At 39.8% G+C, this 18,916-nt stretch overlaps 1 protein-coding gene across 1 annotated transcript in view; it reads left to right on the plus strand.

The window, feature by feature from the left end:
* Positions 1-18,916, plus strand: part of FGF10 (fibroblast growth factor 10) — an 84,406-nt gene that overhangs the window by 62,482 nt on the left and 3,008 nt on the right. Inside the window, exon 2 of the mRNA XM_074994301.1 lies at positions 15,051-15,154. Coding sequence (XP_074850402.1) covers positions 15,051-15,154 — 104 coding nt within the window. The remainder of the gene's footprint in view (positions 1-15,050; positions 15,155-18,916) is intronic.

The raw sequence follows: 18,916 nt of genomic DNA on the forward strand, positions 1-18,916 counted from the left end.
ATGACTGCAGCCCCAATGGGTATGTCTCATTAACCTCAGCCACTCTGCACCACGGTTGCCTATGTGTAGAAATCACTGAGTCTGCCTTTCATGCACAGAGAGAAGTATTGGGTCTGTCTGCATGGACATGCTACATCTGCCCATTCCCATGCAGTCATTCTGTGCTGGATCACTGTATGAAGTTAGTCCACTGTAACAATTACTTGGTTGCTTTTTTGCTACCAGAGTCTAATGAGCGGAGGCCTCAACTGAATATGGCTGCCAACATTTCTGGTAGATTGAACAAAAGAGATGGAAAGAATTTATGAAACCACAGTTCAAGTACTGTCATTTTGGGTTGGAGGCACAGTGTGGATACATATGCAGGAGGGTAGATATTCAAAGTCAAGAAAAGTGTCTTCAGCTGCTTAGCTATGGAAACAGGATTTGTATAAATGGAGAAGACACGAGGCATACTCATGTGCAATTAGATCCCGTAGCCCAGTGTACAAAACAGAGTAACTGCAGTGCTATCTTAGCATGTCAGCAGGCGAGATGAGGAAACGATAAAAAGTAGACTCAAAGATAACGAGAACCGAGAGGTGTGAAGTGATCGTGCTCCTCAGATCAGCCTTTTAAGTTTCAGTGCAAGATTGACGACTTTGTCATCCTGTTTTTTGTTGAGGTGTTGAATGAATGTTTGAGAAAACAGCATTTATCACTGTTCATCAGAGTTCTTAAAAAAAAAAAAAAAGTGTTTGTACTAGGGGACCAAAGATACCAGATCTGGCCAGGTGGTTAGGAGGCAGTCAAGTATTAAAGATGAAAACACTGTGAAAGATGTATGTCAGGTGCTTGTTTTATACCAGGCAATTGTTTACATCTGTGTCCAAGTGTGCAGACCTTGTTATTTGCTTTAACATGGCTGCCTACCTTTGATGATGAAGGGAGAATATTAAACATGTGAAGATACAAATCTCTGTAAGTAGTTTTTGATTTTCTAATAAACAGCAATATAATGAAAGCATTCCAATCTATTCTAAAGTGCTATATTTTTTATTAGTTCTAATTTCAGATTAAATAAGTACATGGAAGAATTTGTATAAGAGAGAGGAATGGAGAGGGGGCAGATCTGAACTGATAACTGGAGATACTCTATCCAAATAACATAAATTGAACGGTTTGCAATTAAATAGTCTATTCAGCTAATTTTGCCTACTTTATGCTTTCAAATGATCTAATAACAGGTCCCTATATCAATTTGCTATGCATGATTGTTGGACAACTTGTCTGAACAGACTTCATCCTACAGATTGTTTGAGAAGTGTCCACTATGAGTATTAGATGTTCTCACTTCATGATTAGTTCCCTGAGTTAGAAGTTGGTTTTTTTTATTGTTGTTTCCTTGTTGGATAAACCAGCCTTCATAAACAGGAGTGTCTCAGTAAAACTGTGTGGCTTTGAACCTGTCAGGACTGGATGGGCTGAGAAAGGGAGCATTTTAAGGAAAGAAAGAAGCCAGGAGATAAGCAGGAACAGGGAATTTTAGGGTATATTTCAAAAGACGTTTTTGTTACTTGCCTTCTAATAGCTCTTGACCAAACAGGACATTCTGTTGATTGTCTTCCTTCAGTGCTGCACTACACCTGGTTCTGGGTTGCAAAATTAATTCTTACCCTTGTATCCTTTATGAAGTTCCCATTATTGGACTATAGTAGCCACTTAGACTATGTCTATATGGCGGGCGCTATTTTGGGATATGGTGGTATCTCGAAATAGCTGCCCATGTCTAAGAAATGTGCCAGTTGTCTCAAAACAGTTTTTGAGATAACAGCCATGCTATTCTGGCATCCCTGTACACCTCATCACAGAAGCAGTGCAGGGATGCCTCAAAATAGGGCTTTATTTCAGCATGTGGTGCCATTTAGACAGCGCCACACTTATTTTGAAATGGACTTGAAATAAGGTATGGAATTTGCATAGCACAAATAGAGTAGCTTATTTCAAGATTAGGGAGTTGTGTAGACATAGCCACAGTGGTCAGGCAGTGCCAGGAAAATGCTGAAAAAAGTGTAGCATTAGCTGAAAAATAAAACCCGGTGTGAGTCCTGATGGATAACTGCCACCTGAGATAATTATGTTAACAAGATTAACTACTGTGGTGGTGCAGTGGTAGAACATGTGCACATGTGGCCCCTGGATTTTAAAATGTCATGGGTTCCTTCTTCCATTGTGAGGCAGGGAGAGACAGACTTTGAGAAGTGACAACTAATTTATGTGGTGGCTTAGTGCATTTGGTTGCTCCCTGCTCCACATGGAAGGCAGTGTCATACCTCTTGGACAGAAACACAGCAGTTGCAGAGCAACAGTATGTGTCGAATGGCCATAGTCATTGGGAGAAAGCATTTGAAAAAATCTATGGCTGCATTAGGCACTACTAGGTGAAATTTGATGGGCCGTAGTATTCGTAAGGTGAGTTTTGGTACTCTGAAATCGGGCCTGGCCTTAGGGCAAGGCAATTGACTTGGGTCACACACCTTCAGGATCCTGGACACCAACCGAAAATATCATGCACCACCCACCTGCCAGGCCCCACTGTCAACGTTCTACCATGGGCCCTGCCTCTGCTCTTCAAGCCTTAAAATCTTTGACAAATTGGAACTGAAAGCCAGGTTTTATGAGATTCTCAGTAACTTCGGGAGTTCACAATCATTGCATCTTTACTGGGTCTGCATCACAACCTTAGAAAAAGTTATTTATATGAAGCCTGATCCCAGTCCCACTGAAATAAGTGAGAGTCTTTCCAACTGATTTCAGTGAATTGTATTAGGCCTCATCTTCTATCCAAAAAGGGCAGTCTTGTCTGAAGCTAGATAATAATCTTTCCTTTCGGTTCTATGCCAGCAGTGGAGAAATGTATACTTATAATAATAATAGCATCCTTTAACCTCCAGCATACAGCATGTTCAACTTCCTATATAGCATGGATACTTGTTAATTATAAGGTGAAAAAAGAATTTTTAAATAATTATTTCAGCAGAAAAATTAAATTCATGCTGAATGGATTTGGGGAATTCACATCAGTTTGGACTATATAACAGGGTAGAAATCCTTCCTGTCCTGAGATTCAACACATGTATACGAGCTCTTACTTCCAGTGGTGTCTACTAGCCTCCCCTCTTTTGCTTCCTTCCAGTGCTTTTATAACTAATGGGCTACTTATCTCCTCAGTATATCACTCACCAACCCCAATCTGATTAGGTAATTGAGTAATCCATTAGGTGTTGGGAAAGAGAAGTGTCATGAGTTAGGGCTTAAATGATCAGAGTGCTAGGTCAGCTAGTGGCTCTTCACACTCAGTTGTAGAAAGATGAAACTCTGGTTTCCCACTGAGTGTGTCACTTTGTAACTAAACTATCTTCTGACAATTTATTGGATTTAATTTTAGAATTAATTATTTAGACTTAATTCTTTTAGAATTTCAATTTGCTAATGCACATTGATACAAAGGCGTATCCTTCTTTGGCATGTTTAATGTTAATTTGTAAAGAATTTCTAAAACAGTCAGTCCAAACTAGCAGCTGTCGTATTTGCTCTGTTGGTTTGGAGATATTACATATAACATGTACAGGCCCTCTTCTTTTGTTCCTATGTTATTTTGTTGAGATGCTGTCCAAAGTGGGTGTCTCTATCACAATCCTTTGTGATAGCAAGTGACCTTTGTAATAAGCAAGTGAACAAGATTCCTGGCTTATCTTTGCCTGTGGGTGATATTCATGGGGCTTTTTGCCACTGCCATTTGCTCATATATATATTCTGCTCTACTATAGAACATCCAAAAATAAGAATCTTGTAATTATGACTTGCGTAGCACTGAAAGATTGATAGCATTTCTCTTGGCCAATTTGCAAATAGTTATGCTATTTCCTTTGGTGCATGGATGGGACTCCATTTGCCTGGAATGGGAGTTGTGCATGTACATTCAAAGTCAGGAGTTGGCTCACAATCAAAAACCTGTAAAGTGATGGGAAACTTATAAAATCTTCATCAGATAAGTGAAAGTGATAGGCCTTGTCCACATCCCTTTGAAGTTACTGAGACTTTGGATCAGCCCCTACATGAGTTTGCATTGAAAAGATTTTGAAGGGTTTTTTTTTCAACCTTGAAAACATTTCAAATTGAGATGAATCTGACCTTCTGTCTACAGCTAGATTGTAATGCTGCTGTTTAAAGTAACACACATCATATTTCATCACCTTTTTAAAGACTCTTTAGAATCAACATTTTATTTTCTGAGCTGTTACTCTTTAGCCCAATATTCTGTGAGCTTTTCCATTGTCTCCAATGATTCATATAAGAAAATGCAGACACTCATGGAGTGAACTTCTGGTGCTCAACATGAGTTGAAGAGAGTAGAATCTGGCCCTAACTTTCGGTTGCACACAGCAACTTTTAAAGCAACCCTTGAAGTATGTCTCATGTGTGGCCTATTTTAAATACCAAATATTCTCTAAATAATGTATCTGAAACAAATGCCCCTGCGTTCTAACCTGAATCACTGTAGTGGGTCTTTCAGACAGAGAGTTTTGTGGGCTGTAGCATAAGGATATATTGGAATCTGTTTGGCCAATAACTAATTTTAAATAGTGTTTTTGTATTTCAGTATTGTTGTTTCTTTCAGCAGCCTGGTAACTTGCGTTAGTATTATCCTCGGGCTAGCTATTTTCGGAGCAGGATGGGATGAAACCACATTCATCACCATCTTTTTGTGGATGAAGTTAATCTCCCCCTCTGTGCCTGGCCAACTAATTTAGCTAGTTAATAGGGTGCAGACCTATTAGTGCATTCCCACTTTCCAAGCCATTTGAGAATTAAAGGAGAGAGAAGGGACTTATTTCTTCTTATCCCTCTGCATAACCAAGTAAGACCTGTGGTAGTCTTGCCCTTCATTAGTTCTCTGTGGTCTTACTCCATTGAACTCTATGTTACTATAATAATGTAAAAGAGTCTATAACATTCCAAAAGTTTGGATGTTAGTCTCAAGTTATCCAAAAGCATGCTACTGGAAATTGGACTGGAAATCTCACATGATCCAACAAGATTTCCAGAATTTTCTGGATTAGGCCAAGCTAAGCATGACATATCAGTAGCTTACCTTGTGGTATTTCCACTTGTGATTTAAAGCAGGAAGTGGGGAAGGCATATGAAAATGTTAAAAACCATTTTAAAAACTTATGAATTTCTTTTTAAACAACAGAGGTTCACTCTTGGGTCAAAATTTGGGGTATGGGTCCAGGATGACACATCTACACCGAATTATAACTTGGTGGTCTCTGCTAGATCTGTAGGAAAATAATTTTGCTTTGAGCTTTCTATCATAATTTGCACTCTTATAACTACATTAAAATAATTATGATTACTGTCAGTGATAAAGGTTTGTTTTAATGAAAACATTTTTGAAAGACGTGTCTTCCTTAACACACTCTCAATTGCCTACTGTTATTGCACCTGCTTCTCATTGCTCAGTCGTCAGTATGTATGTATAAGTGAGTGTAAATTACTCAAAATCTCATATAGGGCCATTTTGTATTCACTTTGCACAGGTCTGAACAGCTACACTAGTTGTAAGGAAGCAGAGGAGCAGAATTAATGTCCTCATCCCCTTCCTCTTTTCTTCTCATCAATCCTGCAGGCCTGCAGCTTCCACCAACTGTGGCAACTGGCTAATTACTCATCCATCAACAAAACATATACATCTGATTGGCCCAACTCTCTTGAAGTCAGACCTTGGGACAATTACCCACTTTGTTGTCCACCCCTCCTCCATCCAGCCTGTGGGCCTGGCCATCCTACACCACAAAGAAAGAGAGCCTGGAATTTTATAGTCCTTTTTGATGGATACATCTGGAATTCTCATAGCTTCTTTGAATAAGTGCAGTAATGGCTTGATAAAATATCAGATACTTTATTAATCACAAATACTAAATTATTTTCTAAGGAACTGTGTAATTAAATTGCATACTAGCCCCAAGATTTTCTATAAATGTTTTCTTTTCAGTACAGGTGCCCAGCACTTTCATAAGAATGCAAGAAGCTTGCAAATAGCAGTACAAAACTATGTAAGGGCTATTTTTACAGTTCCTCTGGGTAGTGTGAGATGGCCAGCCCTTCTTCTCTTACCTTGTCATTTGTATAATGAATACTTATATAAATTATAAAAATACCATTTATTTAAGATAAATATATGTGGTTCCTATGGGGAATATGTTTCTAGCCTTTGAGAACTATGAAGTGAACACATGCATGGCTACAGGGCACATCTCAAGTTGATATTGGGAATGTTTCTAATTATAATGAGTTGGAAATGATTTGGGTATTGAAAACCATGCTTTTACAGTGGATGTGGTCAAATGGGATTAGTTGTAATTGTTGCTGTTTACAGCATTATGGCTGTAAAATAATAGTGTGCTATCTGTTCTAAAACCATAATGGAGGGCACAAAGATTTTTTTTATTTTTCTTTCCAAATTCCTGCAGGACATAAAACTGGATTGAGTAACTACTAATGAGATTCCCCAAAATTGTTTCATTAGTTTTTTATAATTACTATGAAGGCAAATTATGAACAAAATAATTTCCACTTTACATATTTTGTAGAAATTAAAAAACTGAATCAAGAATATGCTAGAGTCTCTTTATCTGTCATGCTGAAGCATATTATACTTGTGGAACATGAAACATGTCCAGCCTGATCCTGCAAGTCCTGGGTGTGCTGTCATTATTTATATTGCAGTAGTGCCTACAAGTCATGAACCAGGACTCCATTACGCTGGGCATTGTATAAATGCATGGAATGATGGTTGTCCCAGATGGGAAGTTGACAAAATGTATTTCATCACAAATATTTCCATTTTCAATCTTTAAAAAAGTTATTTCAATTAGATGGTGAAAAGAACTTTAATTACAATTTTGGGATATTCTGATGTAAGACTGTGCTTCTTTCTTGATTGCTAGTTTATGTTATAATGACTTAAGTGACTAGTGCTTCTATGCAGGTGTTTTCAGCTTTTTATCAAAGGTTTTTGTTGTGAATCCATTACATCTCATTGTTTCTGAGAGTCAGTCAATATGGCAGCTGTTTCGTAACTGATGTCAAATGAACTGGTGATAGCATCTATATTTGCATATACATATGGCTGTATCACAGAATAAATGGGAAGACTTCATTGCCTTAAATGGACTTCCATCACAGCCCTGGAACATAACTTTCTAGTAGAGAAAAATTGTGTACAGACCTGGTCTAGTAGATTTACTTCCTTGTCTGGTGTACAGACCTGGTGTGCAGTAAATCTATATGGCATATCAACAAACTTGTCTGTTGTCTGTTACGTATTTTAGAGTGCCAGACTGCTTCTCTCTCTATGCAGTTTGGCCAAATTTGTAGTCTCTTATTTATAGAAGTTATGTTCTAGTAGAGAACAGCTCCATTGACATTTCCAAGATTGCATGGAGTGGGAGGTGTAAGTACAGAATTTGTTGATGTTACCCACCTGGGAGTAAATTGAGAGCATACTAGGATACACGGATCTCCACTGACGTCTCCAGAAAGTTATCATATTGAACATGATTTTTTTTATGCACACTTCCAAGTTTTCAAAATATACTTACTCAGTAAGAATAAATCAAGTAACAAAGGTGATGAGAAGAAAGTGACAATAGCTTAGAATAACTCAGTCACATTTTAGGCAAATGTTACTGGGTACAGTCAAACTAATTTCAGTGCAATAACATTCATCCTGATCAGCTAGTTTCAGCTCTCTCAGTGAGGATATAATAAAGTGTGAGAATATGACCACAAGTTACAAGAAACATCTGCTGTATTTAACATTACACTGAGTATAGTTCATTGCACAGTATAAAGTATTGTATCAAAGTACAATCAAAGTGCATCATTCAAATGCAAAACAGGACTAGCTAATTCAATTACAGTTTTTGTACTTGAGCAGTATACTATCCAATTTCAAACTGCACTTGAAAATTTCACATATATGTTATATTGAAAAGTGATACTATACTGGTCAGTAGAATATTTTATTTTAACATGTTGCAGTCTTCACAAGTACAAAACGACAAAATATAATTCCGTTTAATCAGTAACAACATCACTCTCTGGATCATCACCTTTTCGTGAATGGGCTTGTGTGTGCCAGTGAACCCAAGAGTGATGCCATAGGGAGTGTCATACTCCAAACAGGGTCACCCATGGCAGCATGGTCAAGGAGGAGGGTGCACACAGAGAACAATCCTAAAAGTCCTCAGCAGCAGAACAGGCAGAGGATAGCAAGGGTAAATGCTACAATGGCTGTGAAGGCAGATGAAGGCTGCAGTGGACAGGAGATTCCCAGTCATTATGGATCACTGACCTGACCCTTCTATCCATCAAGAACCATGCAGTGGCTGCAGAGCAACAGTGCTTCCACGTTAAAAGAAGTCATGTGCAGGCATCTTCCTCTGTGTACTACTCTCCTAAACTTAAGCCCTACAGCAACTGAGGAATGGCGACAGAGGGGTTCAAGTGGCCTATGTTTATGATACCACATAAAGAGGGAGCTAGAAAAGGTTTCATAAACATAGTCCTCTTCAACCCCCCTGACTGAATAACCATGTCCAGTGGGTTCACGTCTATGTGGTTGAAATCAAACAGTAAACGTCACAACATGGAATATTCAGACTATAATGGGCAACCCAGACAGTGAGCAACTCGAAAGATGCACAGCAGTTATCACCTGCAAGTTGTCATGATTCAGCATTGATAAAGCTGCCCTGGCAGAAATGCATAGACCAAAAGAAAGGCAGCTATGAGAAGAACGTGGGGGGTACACATTTTTCTGGAAAGGAACCCCAAAGAAGGAAAAATGAATTCATGGAATAGGATTTGCCATCAAAAAAAAAAAAGATCTTTTCTGAAGTCCCTGACTCTCCACTTGAAGTTTGCCACAAACCAACAGGTAACTGCCATCTGTGCTTATGCACCAACTGTAGACACTGAAGATGATGTGAAGGAGAAGTTCTATACCCAATTGGACACAGTCCTGGAAAGCATCCCCAAAGAAGACAAGGTTAGTCTCTTGAGGGACCTCAATGCCAGGGTCAGAAGACATGCGGACCTCTGGTAGACTACCATTGGGAAAGAAGTAGCTGGCAACAGCAACTCCATTGAATCACACCTCCTTATGAAATGTGTGGAACACAAGCTTGTCATCACGAACACCCTCTTCCACCAGAAAAACAAATTTAAGACCTCCTGGCAACATCCTCGATCAACACACTGGCACCTCATAGACGATGTCATCATCTGTGCTCAGTATCAGCATGATGGCCTTCTCACATGTGCAGAGACTGGTGCTGAAGGCTGCTGGACTGATCACCACCTTATTCGATCCACCATAGCAAATAGAATTGTCACCGAATGGAGAAGTCAGAGGAAACAGATCTGACAAAAGATCAAAATACAAGGCTTGAAGGACCCCATCAGGTGAATTGCTTGCAGACAGTACTACAAGAAAACTGCTGACAGTACACCCTGAAGAGGTGGAAGAACACTGGTGTCAATTTAAAGATGCCATCACTAGAGCTTGTGAAGAAAACATTGGCTACCAGTCCAGGAAGCATTGGGACTGGTTTGAAAATTATGAAGAAATAAAATGCCTGATTGAGGCAAAAAGAAAAGCCTTTAGGGCCTGGCAAAGCAACATCAACTGGACAATGAAGAGAGAAGTGCATGCCAAGGCCAAGGTGAAAGTTCAGTGTAAAACAACGAGTCTGAAAAACCAGTGGTGAACTGAGAAGGTGCGAGAACTCCAGCATCTCACAGACATCAACGAAACAAGAGGTTTCTTCAATTCTACTAAAGCTGTTTATGGACCAAGAAACTATAGAATCAGTACCCTGAGATTAAAGTATGGTATCCAACTCTGGAAAGACAATGAAGCCATGGCTTCTTGCTGGAGGGAGCACTATAATGAGCTCTTGAATGGCCCCTCTAGTGAAGTCTGCCTGAGACAAAGGGTCTTCAAGAACTGGGACAGCTATCCCAAGACAAAGCTCCTTGTATACCATGTAGTGGTTGTTCCAGTGCTACTTGATGGCAGTGAAATGTGGACAACATAGAAGCCTCATCTGAAGGCACTTGAAGAATATCATCAACACTTTCTCAGGAGAATCCTAAATATCTCTTGGGAGCATAGGCGCATGAACACTAGCGTCCTGGAAGAGTTGAACATGACCAGCATTGAAGCCATTATCGTTCATCAACAACTTCGTTGGACTGGTCTCATGGTTCAGATGTCTGATCAGCACTTCCTAAAACATATTCTGTTTTCTGAGTTGGAGGAAGAACACAGGAGCATTGGGGCCCAGCGGAAGCGATGTAAGGACATCCTGAAAGCACACATGAAAAAGTGCAGCAACGGTGTCAACACTTGGGATAACCTTGCCCAAGACCATCCTCAGTGGAGGATGGTAATCCATGAGGGGGTGGCACAATTTGAGAGATCCCACTGCAGTGCAGGTGAGCAGAGGAGGAAAAGAAGAAAAGAGCATCAAAAATGGCCCCCCACCCCTCCAACAGCTACCTACACCTTCCCCTTCTATTATAAGGTCTGCAGCTCCAGAATTGGGCTGACCAGCCATCAACGGACTCACAAATAGCAGTGTGACATGAAGACATCCTACTCATTATTGAGTGACTGCCAAGAGGGAAAAGATACTTTATTAATGAAATCCCTTGAAATGCTAACATAGATTTTTTTTTATTAGAAATGGATCCAACCTGGTTTTATTGGAACCACACTAGGAATTGCAGCAAATTAAAATGTCCTTATAAATAATAGTCTGTGTTTTCCCCATTACTATCTGGCATGGAAAAAGGAAAAACATATCAATCACACAGTAGAAGGGAGAAGCTAGCATAGGAAGGAGTACTCATACCATGTATTCACTCCACCATGGGGTTGTCGTCCACAGTCACGCCACCTAGTGATGCTATGTTCTGAGTTGGAGTACTTTGAAGGAGTGAATGGCTAGCAAGGGTGGTGAGGTGGTCAAACTAGAGAGCGACTGTTCTTCATATAGAACGTGCCTGTAGGAAATCCAAAGAGAAAGTCTGAAACTATATGGATGTGGCAATAAATCTCAAAAGAGCTCTTAAAGACCAGATCCTCAACTGGTGTAAATTGCCTTAAGGCAACTTAAATCAATGGAGCTACACTGGTTTTGGTTACCTGAGGATCTGGCCCTAATTAATTGTCAAAGTCTTGTCTGTGGTTATTAAGTATTATTGCCCCATTCTGTAGGTGGGAAATCCAGGCTCCTGAAAGAAGAAATGACTCAATGTCACCTCCACTGTAATTTGGCAGCAGAGTTAGAATTAGAACTAGGGAGCTTTGTCCCTTTGTAGCTTTAGACCTTTGTTCAGGCCTCTTCTCTTTGGCTTCACTATACAGTTAAGCCATATTTACACTTACACATTTATATTTATATTGGGGCACTCAAGCAGCACAGAGTAATCCTGTAAAGACACAAACTAGAGCAGAGGAAGGATTTTCTCCATTGCTCTAGGAGCTCCACCTCCCTGAGCAATGGCAGCTAGGTAGATGGACTCATTCTTCCATTAGGTTTGACTTAGGTTTGTCTGTATACTTGGTTAGGTTTGCATAGCTATAGCATGTAGGGGGTGTGGATTTTTCACACCCTTGAATGAGGCAGCCATGTTGATTTAGGTTTTAAGTGTAGATCAGGCTGTGAGTTAACACCTCTCATTAGGCTAGGTGGAGGGGGAATGGCCAAACAGAATACAACACTCATTGTGATTGAGTTGCTAGCACAGAGTAGCTGCATCCCCATTCCATCCCTAGGTCAAACATCAATAGCATCCAATAATGACAGGCCAAATAAATTGAGTTTGAAGTGCCATCTAATTAAAGTTAGAGGTTTGCCTACATGGCAGGGAACCAGGTTGGGACAAAAATACAACCTGAAGCTGACACTCCAGTCCAGACAGCTCCTAAAGCAAGTCTATGTTGATGTTAATTGAGATATCAGAAACTTTCATTTATCTGACTGCCCATATAATTTCCTCAGTGGAGCTAGTGCCCCCAGCTTTCCAAGGAGTCCCTAGTGTTACTGTTTTGCAGCCCTTGGGGCTGAGATGGATGAGATCTGGATATTATTGTAAACTTCTTTCCGTATTTCTCACTAGCTGTGGACCTGCACCATTATTCATTGTGCCTTCACTCTGTGATTACTCAAACTATGTTTTTAGGTCCTAAGTAAAGATTAGTGTAGACCTCAGTAGATAATCAGGCCCATCTCAGCATAATGGAGTTCTTTTGATTACAGAAATCTGTGTGGTACGCTATCCCTCACCACAATGATTTATCTTACTGCACATGAGAATATGAACTCATGAGACTTACGACAGAAGGAAAGAATGCTTTTGAATGTTTCAATTAATATGCACCACTTCAGTAGTTCATGCCTGTCAGGCTTTATATTTTATTTCACATATATCTGGTATCATAAATTTGTAATAAGAGGTTTGATAAACAGTAATTTAAATAAGCTAACAAACATAATCCTTTGGGCTCAGTTTTAACTCTCAGCATGGTTAAGACCTAAAAGCTAGAAAACTACTTCACATTCAGCTTTCTGTTTTAAAATGACCCTTCATTTTCAAAAGAAACTTTGGAAGGGCCTGTTTCACCCATTGTTTCCTGCTTGGGCCTGCTATTAAAGTCATTTAGACTTTTGTGCATGCAGGGACAGTAAGATCAGGCTAGTTGTGGCAGGCTGTTATGATTACAAAACTCCGTGCCGACCAGATCAATGGAAAGGATCCACTCATTACACTAGCTCTTGGATGCACCAGTGAAGTGACTTATCTTTCATGAGAAAAAGCAATCCATAATTTTGACTGGAAACATCAAGTTTTTCTTTATTTTTGGTAAATGTTAACTACCCCACCAGCTTGTTCACCATTAAAAATTATCTGTCATACATATGTTCATAATGCTTTTAACATTCATGGCTCAAACAACAGATTTCATTCAGAAGCCCTCCATGCTAGAGGTAGAATTCCTTTACTACAAAGCAGACAGCGTTATTGAAAGCTTCCTAGCATCACACTACTAATGTGCCTATACTAAGGACTGGAAGGGCCAACTCCAATGGGCTTTGTCCTACATGTAGCACAGTTATCAAAGAAAGGCCCAGAAATGGATACTCTTCACATAAGATCTTCAGCCCAAACCTCATTTCAAACTGAGGTAAACTGGGCTCTGTAGTCTAATGTACTCAATATGTTTTTAAGGACAAAAAATAAGTTTCCCACTAATGCACCAAGGCTATGTCTACACTAGCACCCCCCCTTTGAAAGGGGGATGTTAATGAGATATGTCAGGGTATGCTAATGAGGCGCTGCAATGAATATTTGGTTATAAGAATAAGGGGATTTTGATGTGTAGACGAGCCACATGTGATCGAAAGTGGCACTTTCGAAGTGCCATGGCCACCATTATGCTAAAGAGGTGATGCATATTCATTGCAGCACCTCATTAGCGTATCCTTATGTGTCTCATTAGCATCCCCCTTTCCAAAGGGGGACACTAGTGTATACATGGTCCAAAAGGTGTTGTTTTCTGTCCTAGTTGTGACTTTAATATGGAATTTTTAGGTGAGTGGGAAAACAAATGGATTCCCCAGCACTCCCCCCATTATTTCTGAGAGCACTTGCACCCTGGGACACATTTTATCACAAGTGTGGTGGGAAATTGTTGTGGGTGCTCATTGGCTCAAACATTGGCACCTCCTCAGTATAGAAAACTTGCTGAAACCTGGTTCCAATTAAAGTTGTTCTTAAGCTTGTTTGGCCAGTGTTGAAGGCCTACAATTTGTTTTTCCAAAAATTTCTCACCATTCCTACCACTCATGTAATTTCTGTCCTAGTATCACCTTGAAGAGCGCTAGTATAGGCAGGCCACTATTTTTACATATCATGCAGACCTGTTCTGTTTATACCCTGGGAAGAAAGGTTTGGACCCACCTGCACTGGCTGCAAAAGCCACACTGGGAGCCAGTTTAATATGAGCTACATTTAATATGAATTTAAATATGTTTCCTAAACAAGATACTAATTTCAACATAGATGTGGTCAGTTTTGGCTCCATCTTCATGTCCACTGGCCTGCTATTGACGCTGCAGGATGTGTTTGGTTTCGGTTTTGGTGCTTGGGGGTTGTTGTTGATGATGATGATGGTGTTTTGCCTAAAATTAGCAGGAACCACTAATATCCCAGATGGTGCAATGATTTGTTGCACTCACAACCCAGTATTCAGATAACCTGAAGGCTCTGTATCCCACTACTGGTCCCTTGAGCCATTCAGTATCCCAGAAAGCTTTCTTCTTGAACAAAGCAATGATAATCACATTTATTACAAACAGAACAGAGTGTTTCTCTGACGTCCCAAGATAATGTGGACGTCAAGGTTAGTCTTACTATATCCCAGAATGTCAACACACTTGCCAAAAATGAATTTATCAGCTCAGCACAGCTGAGAGACTTAGTTTATCTAAATGTCCTACAAGGAATAAATAGTTTACTGCTCTTTTTGAAGATCAGGGTAAATTTGACATTTTATTGACATATGCTATAGATTTAATTTAATGCTGTGTTTCAGATGTCTCTTCTGATAAATTTTAGTGAAATCTGTGCTAAGAGTGGAGCTGTTTAAGTATTTTATGGGGATTTTAAACGCAGGGTTAGCAAAGGAAACATGATAATTGAAACAATGTTTGTGTATTCTCATGTAGTGATTTGGAGAGGAATGTTGCTAAAACTTGTTGGTTGGTTGGTTCTGCATATTAACTGGATTTTAGCATGATTTGAAGGGATCTATTTTAAATTTGATCTCTTTTTTTCTGAAACAGGCCCATCTTTTTTGTTAAAAACTTTCTTTAGAAGTCTTTGAGCTAAGCATCTCATTTATTTATTTTGTTTTATTTTTTGTATTTTAGGCATACTGGAGATAACATCTGTGGAAATTGGAGTTGTAGCTGTTAAATCCATTAACAGCAACTATTATTTAGCCATGAACAAGAAAGGAAGAGTCTATGGCTCTGTGAGTATGTTGTTTTTGTTTTCAAAGTAGACTGCAGGAGTTATAATCATAGATTTACAGACACACACATGGGCTAGATCAGTTACTGGTAATTTTCTAGTAATTAGAGTTTCAATGAGTTGCTCATGGAAATTTCAGGCTCTGATAAACTAGCTTCTGTCTCCATAAGCGCACTGTCATTTGTTCATTAGTCTAATGTCTGGCAGCGGGTGCTGGCATTTGTCATGGAAATGACCTGTTCTGGTGTCTGATCCAGTCTGGTCTCCCACTGAGTACCACCCAACACAGCACGAAAACTGTGGATAATTTGGGACCAACCTAAAAGAAGGTGAAGTTTTAAGGGTATTCTATTCTTTCACATCTATGACACAAATCTGTTTGTCAATAATTTAGGGGGAGCACCTGAACCTTTATAAACAGGGGATTTCAGATGATGGATCAGCAGCTTGGAAGGTGTTTAAAGGCTGTACACTAGCTCCCCACCAGTCAGCTTTACAGATTCACTGGCTTTAAAGGCACTGATTATCTCCTGAGAGTATAACAGAGAGGGGGATCATCACACCCTCACAAATATAATCAAACTCTGGTTAATCAGAGTTTGGTAAACATGTATTTACTGAAGAGATAGAATATGTGTTTGTGGAGAATGTGAGCAATCACCAATCATTTCCACAGAAGCATTTCGTATAACCTCATGAATGGGTGTACTAAATTCAGGATTACACACACACTACATATATCTATAGTGTGTGTGTCTGGACCCTGGCCTTAAATTCCAATCTAGAATGCAGGCCCAGTGGGTCCTCAGGACGTAGTATTGGCCATCACATTGCACCAACTCATTAACTTAATTTGAAAATCAGTCTTAGGTGGACTAGCTTCCAGTAGCTATGTAATCTTGACCCCAATTGGCTGCTGATGGTATATTAGCTTCCTGTGTCCTTTTTGGACTTGTCTGAGCAACAAGCTATTGGCTCCTAATTGCTTCTTGGACTCTGCTTGACCCTGCCTTGCTGCTCACCTGATCCCTTCAGTTGCCATTTGCCAAACATCTGAAAATTAGGACCAGGCATTTGATCTACTGTTTCTCAGTGAATCAGAAAGCAACAGGAACAAAGACATCGTGCTACCACATTCAGAAGAGTATCTGTAATCCAGAAATGAGAAAGGCTATGTTGAGCTTTTCTATCTGTAGAAGCTGAGTCATATAAGTTCTCAATGCTTAGAATGCACATTGGTTTCAATAGAGGTACATCATACACAACACTGCAGGATCAGGATCATAAGACTAGAATTGTAGATGGCATAAACTGACCTTCTTCCAGTGAAGTCAGTGGCAGCACACCAATCTGGCACAGTAGAAGTGGTATAGAACCCACATCCTCCTGTTCTAACAGCACATGTCCCTCTTAGTCAAGCTAAAGGAGACTCTCTGAAAGTCCTCTAGAGTTGAATGAGGACTTAAACCCTGAACTCTCCAATTAAAAGTCTGATGTGATACTAACTGAGTTATTGTGACACTTGTGCAGTACAGTAGTCCCTTGAGTTACATGAGGGCTGCGTTCCCACACACCCTCGCGTACTTCAAATTTCACATAAGTTGGGCGGGGTGGCTTTTTTCCCCAGTGGAACACATGTTCTGCGGCTGGGAAAGCATCAGGATTTTCCTGTCAGGGTGATTAATTAATTAATTAAAAAGGCACCTGGAGTGCCCTTTGAAAGGTAAGTCCTGGGGTTGGGGGGAGCAGTTGGGGAGGGCTAAGCCTGACAATGGGTTGGGACCCTGGGAGTGGGGCAGGAACATTAAGCCTGGGGTGGGTTAGGGCTGCAGGGAGGTTGGAGGGGTGAGCCGGGGCCATTGCGTATGCAATACAACATCTAATACCCCAAACTTATGCCCAGTACTTCTCACAATTTCAAAATAAAACAAAAAACTAAGGAAAGAGTAAATAAATAGAGAATTGTTTCCTTCTTTCCTTGAGGAATGTGGATTTTGGCTCTGGTCCTTAAAAGTTATTAGGAACCTTACCACCATCAGACTCACAGGACTGGAAGGAACCTCAAGAGGTCATCAAGTCTAGTCCACTGCAGTCATGGCAGGACCAAGTACCAGTGCGATCAGCTCTGGCAGGTGTTTTCTCCCTGCTCTTAAATATCTGCAATGATGGAGATACTGCAACCTCTCTAGACAATTTATTCCAATGATTAATCACCCTGACAGGAAAATTTTCCTAATGTTCAACCTAAACATCAATTACTTCAGTTTAAGCCTATTCTTTCTTGTCCTATCATCTGATGTTAATGAAAGTGATTTTTCTCTTTCCTCTTAGCATTCTTTTAGGAAGTTGAAAACAGTTATCTTGTTCCCCTCTCAGCCTTTTTTTTCCAGACTGTACAAACCCAGTTTTTCCAATCTTCCCTTATAGGTCATGTTTTCTTTACATTTAATCATTTTGGTTGTTGTTCTCTGAATTTTTTCCAGTTTCTCCACATCTTTCCTGAAATGTGGTGCTCAGAACTGGACACAATTCTCCAGTTGTGGCCTAATTGGTCTGGAGTAGTGCAGAAGAGTTACTCCTTGGCTACATCTACACTACAGCAATCTGCCAACAGAAGTTACTGTTGGAAGATATCTGCCAACAAAACTTGTGTCAATAGATTGTGACCACATGTGCAAGTGGGACTGGTCTGTTGATCCACTCCATTGACAGAGAGTGGCCAGGCTGCCCAGCTGCTCTCTTGACAGTAACTGCCAACCAGAAGCACAGCAAACAGGGCACCTTAAATTGAGTATGACTGATTCACTCACACACATCTCATACAGCTGGAAGGGACCTTGAGAGGTCATTGAGTCCAGTACCCTACCCTCTTGGCAGGACCAAGCACCCCCCTTTTTTAAAAAAAAATATATATATCTATTTGCCCCAGATCCCTAAATGGCCCCCTCAAGGATGGGCCTCACAACCCTCGGTTTAGCAGGCCACTGCTCAAGCCACTGAGCTATCCCTTCCCCCTGTCAACTGTGTCAGGAAAACAAAAAAATGTTTCTGTAGTTTACAACTCAGGCTTGGTCTAAACTAAAAAGTTAGCTCAAACCAGTTATAACACTGATGAGTGTGAAGAACCTATATCTTGAGCAGTGTATTAAAGTCTACGTACCTCCTGGTGTAGATGTCACTGAGTCTACAGAAGAATTCTTCCATCAACTTATCTACCACCTCTTGGAAAGATGGATGTCCTATACTGATGGAAGAAGCTTTCCTATCAGTGTAGGTAATGTGAACATTAAAGTACTGCAGTGATGTAGCTTTAACCTGAAATAAGTGAACGATTAAGCCAGAATTTGAAAGTTCTTACTTCTACCTAAATATAATGAACTCTTGATCACTTTTTCAAATAGAAACCTACAGGAATATGTAGTGAACTATATTAATTGTATAAAAAGTAGTTGTCATATTGTTTTTATGTATCTTCAAATGTCTTTGATACTTTGAGCATTAAAAATGTAAAAAACATCCACAAATATAAAGCAAAAACTTTTATGTAACCCACACTTTAAGTGAGGTTTTAAAACAATTACATGGTTTCAAACAACATTCATTGATAATACAATGTCTAAAACACGTCAAAATAATCTTACTTGTATCACAAATGATGTTCATTATTTCAATACTTTCTTGTTAATTTTGTACTTGATAAGGTGCCTTAGAATTACTAATGTAGATAGGTAGGCAGGTCATATTAATTTGTACATATTCCATT

The sequence above is a fragment of the Carettochelys insculpta genome, chromosome 5, assembly GCF_033958435.1.
Source record: "Carettochelys insculpta isolate YL-2023 chromosome 5, ASM3395843v1, whole genome shotgun sequence".
Lineage (NCBI taxonomy): Eukaryota > Metazoa > Chordata > Testudines > Carettochelyidae > Carettochelys > Carettochelys insculpta.